Source organism: Clarias gariepinus, chromosome 1 (genome assembly GCF_024256425.1).
Source record: "Clarias gariepinus isolate MV-2021 ecotype Netherlands chromosome 1, CGAR_prim_01v2, whole genome shotgun sequence".
NCBI lineage: Eukaryota > Metazoa > Chordata > Actinopteri > Siluriformes > Clariidae > Clarias > Clarias gariepinus.
In genome coordinates this window covers 25,924,876-25,934,273 of record NC_071100.1, presented here as the reverse complement: position 1 = coordinate 25,934,273, position 9,398 = coordinate 25,924,876, and the positions used below count along the sequence as shown (strand labels likewise).

At 34.9% G+C, this 9,398-nt stretch overlaps 1 protein-coding gene across 1 annotated transcript in view; it reads right to left on the bottom strand.

Moving 5' to 3' along the window:
• Positions 1-6,069: 6,069 nt before the first annotated feature.
• The window catches only part of si:ch73-335l21.1 (insulin receptor substrate 1-B), a 50,170-nt gene continuing 46,841 nt past the window's right edge, over positions 6,070-9,398 (bottom strand). The window contains exon 3 of the mRNA XM_053496754.1: positions 6,070-8,559. Coding sequence (XP_053352729.1) covers positions 8,552-8,559 — 8 coding nt within the window. The 3' untranslated portion in view covers positions 6,070-8,551. The remainder of the gene's footprint in view (positions 8,560-9,398) is intronic.

Genomic DNA, 9,398 nt, shown 5'->3' with positions numbered 1-9,398 from the left:
TTTTTTACTTAGGTTTAAATAAAAATATATACAATACTACTACTTTGTAGTCATACTGACAGCATATTGGAAGACGATTTATTGCACACAAAACTTTTTTAATTACTACGATTATTGAAAATCATGAGAAAATGTTAATTTACAATGCATGATCAGCATTGACATTATTAGCAAATGCATCATCAGCGCTTTGAGCACTTTGGTAGTCGAGAACAGCATCTAATCACCCAGGGCTCTGGGATATCTGCAATGGCGGTAACAGACTGTATACATTTCTTTTCTTTGCTTCAATATTGTCCAATTTTAGAATTTTAAATCAGCAATGTACAAATATAGAACTAGGCAAACATCCAAGCAAACAGTGTTGCCAACCAGCTAGATTTAAATGAGATTGTGAATTGCACTAAGGAAATTGCACTAGGGAAAAACAAGGCCAGGTGAAGTCAATAAAATAAATACAGAAGGATGAACTAATGAAGCACTGTAGTGCAGTATAAAATACCATGACTGTGTCAAATAACCAAGAACAGTAAATCAAAATAGCTCTGAGAATGTACCTTTTAGAGAAAAAAAGAAACGGAACAAACCAAAAAAAAACATTTTTTTTTTACTACAAAAGTAAAATTAAATGCAACTATCATATAACATACTGTAGCAGTAACCATTTTAAATGATAAATTCAAATAAATTAAAACTTAGAAGGCAAACAACCAACAAATAAAAAAGATATATAAATTAATTATTTGTTTATACAATTCGTTATTAATAAATAAATAAATGAATGTAGTGTTTAAAAAACACTAGTTCCAAATTTTAATCATTTTATATACATTTAGAAAATAAGGGAAAGCTCAATTAAACGCAACAAAATCCCTAGTGTTGGATAAACAGCCAAAGTGTTGGGTCAACACTATATAGTGGTTCTATAGGTCGAGTTTGATTTAGGTGACTTGAGTGTTTAATCAACACTGTTTTTTTTTTTTTTAAATATGCATAAAAGTTTCACTTTTTAATTAATGGGTATTGAAACATGAGACAATTAATAAATTGTGTTCTCTGTTAAAATTATCTTTACTAATTGTTCCTGAATCAGGTGTTAGTGCAGCACTAAGCATAACACATTTTTTCTTTGCTTTATGAACATAATTGCTGTTTTCAGTAACAGCACTCACATATAGCCTACTTTTGATACATTGAATCAATCACTTTATCAATTTATTTGGCTAATAAATAAATAATAAAAAAATATATATACATACAGTATATCTTTACAGATATATACAACTAAAGAGTAAAACAAAACAAAAAGAAATTATTCAAAAAAAGAGCTTTTTAATAAATATATTATTATAATAAATATATAATACTATTTATATAAATATACATAAAACATATATTATTTTTTAAAAGAGCTGTTCTGAGCTTTTTGTAAATAAAAACAATATGTTCAGCAATCATATCTGATTTATTTCGACAGAAAAAAAAGGCAGAGAGCTCTATACGTATGGATGGACAGAGATGAGCGATTTTCTCGTTCATCCTTCTTGATGCAGGATGCGTGACAAAACCACTAGATGGCGTGTGTGTACTGTTCAGCTGTTGAGGGAAGAGAAAGAGTTCTTTGGGTTCATTTTTGTTTTTCGTCAGTACTATGGGTCTGTTTGTTGTACCTTATAAAAAGCATAGATATGTGCAGAAATCAAATATGAACTAATGACAATGATTTTTTTATTGTAGGCTAATATTTACTCATGAGTTGACTCATTGATAAATAAAAAGGTATGTTTAGTGTAAATTGTTTATAGGTTTACGAATCAGATTTATTAGTCATACGGACGATTGTCCAGTGAGAACATTGCTGTGAGGCTTTTGTGCAACAAACACAAAAAAGATATACATTAGAAGATAAAACTGTGGAAAGAGATCATTTATGGATGAAAGATATATAAAATAAGAATAAATTTGTATGTTTGGCGTGTAAAGTACGTAATATACTAGTAATAAAATGAACGAATCTCCTTCCAAAAAATCAGTTAATCAAACAACTGAACTGTTGTTCATTAACGGCGGGTAGAAGCGTGTGCGCGTGAGCTGCGTGAGCGCTGCCCCGCCCCTATTCATCAGTGTGACCCCAGACTCTTGTTTTCCAAAAGGGAAAGCCTCTGCAGAAATCCCCTCTTCTACACGCAGTCCTCAGCGTGAGGCCGGGGCGAAGGGGAAAACGTGTTTGGGGGTGTTTCTGTCAATCATGACTACATACATTGTACACTGGATTACTGCCCCTCCCCCACAAATGCCTGGAAAGTGGAACATTCCAGATCCTTGAGAAGTTTTGTGTGCGTGTCCTCTCAATGAAAAGCGCGTGCATGTGCGGAGTTAGAGAATGATGGCGTGACATTTCAGGGGGAAAAAAGGAAGTGAATGGTGGGATTTTGTGCAGAAAAAAGGAAATGCGGTGGAGGATTGAAACAGGGCTCATCGCGTATTTCCCTCCTGTGTGTGTAAGAACATGCTGTCGTTTTCCCACCCCTCCTTCGTATTCTCATGCTCTTTTATTCACACACACGCAACTGCAGGGAGATTCTGCACCATGTGCCTGTGGGTTCTCAGGCAATTCCTGGGGGAAAAACTAAAGGCCTAAAATGTTTACCCCTCCCACCGCCATGCTTCTCTCTCTCTCTCTCTCTTTACAGTGAGACCTGAAATGACTCTATCTACATATTGTAAAACCTATTTACCATCCTTAAAACTTCTAAAAAGGCAATTTATTAAATATTTGTAATTTATTTTTCATATGATGAAACATTTCTAAACATGAGTTAATTGATACATATTGATAAATATCGATACATATTGTCAAGCAATACGGAAAAGCAAAAACTTACCATCTGGCCAGCATGGCATATCCGTTTCACCAGCTTGGCCTGTGTTTTGGCAGCTGGTAACAGATCAGACAAAGCTGTATTTTTCAGCAGGAGACTCACATGACATAAAACCTTTCTATGTGTCTCCTTCTGCAAAGATAGGCAGATAAGCTAAGTGCACCAAAGATCAGGTATTGAAATGCATTAGAATAAGATTGCGGCTAATGTCACAGTCAATATCCATGCACTCTGTGGCTGCTGGGCTCTACTGACCTGTGGCTACTGACACTTGCTTAGCTTGTGGTATCTGTAATATATGAAAAATAGGTAGAATTTGATGGAAAGTAGCTCAAAGTCTCTGTAGAACAGCATGCCACCAAGTTAGATATGAAAAAATATATAAACTGAAGATGTAGACTTGTTTTAAATATGTTCTGGGTTCTTTCCAGCGCACACACCTACACAAGCAGGAAAATACACTGTAACCTTCCTGTCTGTGTAAACCAAAACGGAAGCAATAAAGCAGGAAGACTTCCTGAAGTACAGCTAGTCCTAAATGTGTGCTGTTGTGTGGCTTGAAATGACGGCTATAATTTTTTCTTCTTAAATAACAACAGCATTAAAATTAAAAGGTGAACCTTAATAATAATTCTACAATACCTGACAAAATTTTGGACACACCTTCTTTTTCCAACGTCTTCACATTATAAAACAATGCTAAAGGTGTCCAAAACATGTAATAATCTCCTTTAAACAATTGGTATTGAGGTGTGTCTGTTACTTATGCTCTATAAAGCCGTCATGACAGTTTTGAAGGCAAGTAAACTTCTGAATAATTTTTTTCACGTCAGTGGATTAGATAAAAAACAAACTTCAGTTTGGATATATAGACAGGCAAGAAATAATAAAAGAAAAAATGGTTATGTAAGTGTTAAAAACAATCAGTGGATTGTTTTAATTATGTTGGTTTCCATGTTCCAAACAGTCTCTACCTCTTCAATAATAAAATTTAATACATTTATGGTTTCCATATGAAAAATTGACTCTTCTGTTATCAAATTGTTGGTACATGTTTATCCACAAAGAAATTACAGAAATGTATAATTGTTAGAAAAAGAAACAGCAGATTAATATACTTTTATTTGCTTAAAAATATTAACACTGATCACGTTGATAATGCATATTTTATATTTAAACTACAATTAGAATTTTACGGAATGTATGGGCTTCATGTTTTTTTTTTTCTTACTTTTGAATCTTAAAAAATATTCTTGGGAAAGCAATGCTACAATTGAACACAAATGGTTAATTTATTACATTTTTAGTTTACGACATTTAGTTAATCTAATCTGTACTGTATATGATAAGCATTTCTTTAAATTTTTAACATTATTGCTCAACTGGCTGTATGTGCACATGTATACAGGCTCAGTGACTCAGGAAGAAACTAAGACAAAGGTAAAAAGTTATTGATTTTCAAAAATTGTGCCACAAACCTAGAAACAGCTCTATGTCTTTAGAAGCTGCATAAAAACACAAATATTGATGTATTGCTTTTTATCTTTTTGTACTTTGATTATTAGACTTTAAAAACATTTAGAGTTGTACTTCTATACTTGATACAAATACAAATAATTTTGAGGGTTTATGTTCATGTACGTGATCGCCGACAGAAATACTCCTGTATACCCTTTGCGTCTTCATTGTGATGCCTTCATGTTCTTTATGTTCACTGGATTTGAGGCTGATATTCCCCATGAAAGTTGCTGGTCCTAAATCAGATTGCAAAAATAGCTATTTGCTAGACTAACTGTCTACCATCAAGGGGCCTCAGGGTCTGTAAGGCACCTTGAAGAGGAGAAAAAAACAAAATGAGAAATGTGTGTAATCAGGTCAAAAGCAGTATCCCTTTAGATCCATGCTGCCCTCTTAGGTGGCCGGGTAAAAATACACCTGGGTCAGCTTTTTGCTGCTGCTGCTGTAATGTTGTGTGTGGCTTTACAAGGTGCTGTTTTCTGGAAATGAGTGGCTGCCTTGAAATTGGCGGTTTAGGTACATGTTCTTATAATTTTCCAGAAGCTATTTTGCTGGTGGGAAGTTAGACCTAACAGTGTCGTCTAGATCTTGCATTCTCAAGAGACAAACTGCAAAAATTTTGCACTGGTTTGGAAACTTGGGGTTAGAAAGAAGGCATAAACACAGGTCCAGGTGTTTACTGCTTGATTGCTTGCTGTTCGTGCTGTGTGCAGCTCACCTGAGATACTGTTACAACTGTGGACATGATACCAATTTATCTCTGTCCATAGAATGCCATCTGGCACATTAAACTCCACACTCACTCACCCTCAATCGTGCGCACATGCACACCCACACACAGACACACGTTTATATGTCTGTACATGCACTTATCGTTTTTATGAAGAGAGAAACTGAGATTAAGCAGCAAGTAGAGGACAGTTTCTATAAATGTAGCTGTAATTTTTTTTAACTTGCTCGCTAATATCAGTGCAATTTCATCTCAATAATATTATTATCATAATATTTAAAATAGCAGCAAACCAGCAATGATGCATTTGCAAAACTTCTGACAGTTTCTGCTATGCTTATGCTAATTAGAGTATTTTGAGTTTTTTTGTCTAACAAACAAAGCATTTGTCATACATACATTTTAATACTCATGAAGTAAGGAATGCTAGGGAGATGGTGAAAGAGTTATTTGGTATGGTTTCATGCAAAACATACCTCCATAACTTATTTTATTCCCCCACAGTAGTACAATGTTTTTTTCCCTGTGTTAATTGAATATGTTTTTTCTATTCATTTATACTTATATGTAATGTTGTGGAAGGGTCATGAATTAAATTATTCTACTAGAGCAGCTAGAAATGATCATTCTTTTGTTTTTAAAATAATTTTTAAGTTAATAACACACATTATGTTAACAAGCTTCACTTTAAATTTAACAATGATACTTTATGTATTAACAATGGCATGTTTTAGAGTGTTTAGTTATTTGTCTTTGGTAAACTTGTAACCTGAGATTTGCCTTGAGATGTTAAGCATGAACCTAAATACATTAAATGTATACCGCTTTAAATGCCCTGGGTTCAAAATGGTAGTGTGTAGACCACAATAAATCTTATATTTAATCTAATATATCTAATAAATCTTATAAATCACTCTGAACACATTCAGTGTTTGCATTTTTCTTTTTTTATAATTTCCTGAACAGAGAATCATGAACACATGAGTAACACAAATGGGCAGCTCACACTGCAGTATGACACAAGCGACTCTAATTCACAGGAAACATAATTCTAGCACATGAAATCAACATTAACCCAGGTGCTAAGCTCTAACTCCCAACCCCCAAAAAACTAGTAGAACCAGCAGCAAAACATATTGTGGGAATGCTCCGAAAATACAAAAAGATATTTTACACTGATGTAGCAAAATCAACTGTGTTACTCTCAATATACAATAAGGTATATCCTTGTACATGGATTTGTTGTAGAATTAAAGATAGATAGAGGGAGAGGATGTCTGTTGTTCCATGCCTGGCCTCGCTGAAAGACACTTGTTAGACATTTTTTTCTGTATGACCCTATTATGTTTTCAAAATGTAATACTGGTTATAAGGGCACTCCGTTTGGGTCGCTGTAATACTCTATATGCTACCTGTTTAATCACTGGGCCTCTGATAAAAATCAGAAGCTTAATAACAATGTGCTTATTATTTTTTTTTTTTACAATCACAATCACAAATCCACCATTATCAGTTATTATATGTATGACTGAGTTCTTCTGGTATTGGTCTATTAGACTGGTGAACTGAATTGAAAAGTAAAATTTAAGCCCTAAAAGCTAAAAAGTCACTTATATAAATAATGTTAACTTGGACCTATGGTGTTCCGTTCAAGAATTTAAAGCATGCTTTCAGTAAGTCTTATATTGTAATACTTGGAGTATTGTCATAGAAAAAAAGGGGCGCTAAGAGAGCCTGTAAAATTTATTTTACAGTCAAATGGGTCCCTGGCTAGAAAACGTTTTCCGTGTTTATCAGGGAACTGATACTCTGATACTCACTATCAGGTCAGGCGATCTCACACTTCGGTGTTTACAGTTTGTCTCATTAAAACGACAGGAATATTAAAATATGCATGTATACATTTTAGCATGAGCTAAAACTGAATTCTTCTGTGTATTCTTTAGTAAATAAACTGTATACATATAATCATACTGTGTAGTCTGTGTATTTAAAGAATGATTTAGTAAGCATATTTTGCGTGTGATATTGAGGTTTACACTTAAAATGTCTTTTTAGAGGCAGGTCATTGTGCAACAACAGCCTTCTCCCTACACATAAATATAGTAAAACTGAAAATGATCTTCACAAGGCAGTTAGCCACCATTAAAAGCTGAATTAAAAAAAATAGAATAATGCCAGAAAATGAAAAACAGAAAAGCATTATAAAATTATCCATGACATTAGAGAACTATAAGCAGAGTTCCGTATACTCGAACTTTGGCACTGTTTGCCTTTGATTACATCGACCAATATGGAGGCTGGTATTTCATGCCAACAGAGATGTTACCACCTTTTACACTGATGATTTTAAACACTGCAAGAAAACCAGCAAAGGTCTGAAATCGGTGACAAAGCGTAACATCTTCAGAACTCTTAAGATTGACAATGTTTTTCACATTCCTATTTGAAACATAATTTGTACAGTCCACCATGGACTGGATCAGCTAGCATGTCTGCATGAGGTAAGTAACAGCAGGTACCATCGTGGAGAAACACCCCTAAAGAGTACAGATAAAAATAGCGCACTGGGCTACATGCTACCGTAGGAGCAGAGGCTGAATAAGAACATGAGAGAAGTGTAAAATTACAGATAGGCACTGAAGTACTCCTGCATAGTTGAGACATTAAAATCACATCAAAATTGAACGTAAAATAAAAAGCCAGAAGTAGCGAAACAACGTCAAAGAATGAAGCAAAACGGGAGAGAAGAGTCAGGAAACTGGGAGAGGTGAGATCTATAGACAGGGTTGTGAGAAGCAATCAGCAAGACACAGTTAGTAGTGAGAGAGTTCAGTACTGAGGCTTCTGGGAAAGCTGCTATACTAATTAACTAAACATCACAGCACAGACTCTTAGAGCATCACCATCATCAGAATTGTAGTTAGACATCTTTCTCTTGGGGATTTTGCCTTTCCAGCAATTCCTCAGTCAAAATCAAGCTTCTTTCAAAAACCTACAATCAAACCAAGAGACACGTCTTCAAGCTATTCATAATTCAAGAACTGTAATCCCTGTAGTTCCATTGTTCGACTGAATCCTTTTGCCTAAGTGTTCACTTGCCTGATGGCCGTACCTGATTGGCTATCTCTAGGGAGGCGTTTTTTTTATTCTGTCCTCTGATTGGCTATGGGTTTTATTTGTTACAAAACCAATCTGGGCAGCAAGGAGAGTTCTTTTGGCACTTACTCCTGGTTGCAGCAACAAGTCAAACTAAAAACAGAAATGAAATGGTTTATCAGTCTTTTTCCAAAGTGTCAAAGAGGCAGCTGGACCTTGTGCGCACGCACACACTCATGCCTCTTGCTGCCTGTTTGTTTCAACAGTCAAGGAAAACTCTAGGACTTCATTCCTTGGTATCCAAGAGAACCAGGACAATACTTCAACACTCTGAAAAAAAAAGAGAGAAGAGAAAGGTTTGGGTTAGATTTAGCATCTGAAACAAAAATGGTGCAAACAATAAAAAGTTCTAGATTGTGGATATTATATTTGTTATGATTTTTCGCAATTTTATTTTCCTTAAAGCCAGTTTACCTGAGGTTTTCTTTAAGACTCATCTTTAAGAGATTATATCTATAAAATTTACTGAGCAGTTGGTCTTGGTAAACACAGAAAGAAACGATTTTGTGTCAAGCGCAAGAGCCATTCTTTTTCCCTACATCACATAATCACCTTTATTAAGAGCAGAACTGTATTATAGAAATCAATAGGAAGCATCAACATTTTCTCATAGCATCTTTAACCTGAACAAACAAGGGTCAAGTACACATTAAGCCAATAGCAGATGGCCAAGATGACATACATTAACCGTGTAAGCCAGAGTTTGTGTTTGTGTCAACATTAAAAAGAATATTACATTTGACGACAGGTGTACCTGAAGGCGAGCATAAAACCATGACCATGCTTGTACGTCTCTAAATGCACTTGCGTGCAAAAGATCAGGGGCAATAAGCACACAGACGTCACCGAAGGAACATTAAAAAATCTACAATGCCTAAAAACATGGTCAAACTCAAATCCATGAATATCAAACTTCATTAAACAAAAGAACAGTGTGGGTTTTATCACTCCACCGCTCCTTATTTTTCCTGTGACTAATATCCTGTCATTTTCTCTCATTATTGTGTGAGAGTGATTTCAAAATCGAACAAACAAACCAAGGGCAGGGAATGTAGTCGGCTAATTTGTGTAGAACATTATGTGATATTGAAAGAGGTTTGGTCTCTCTG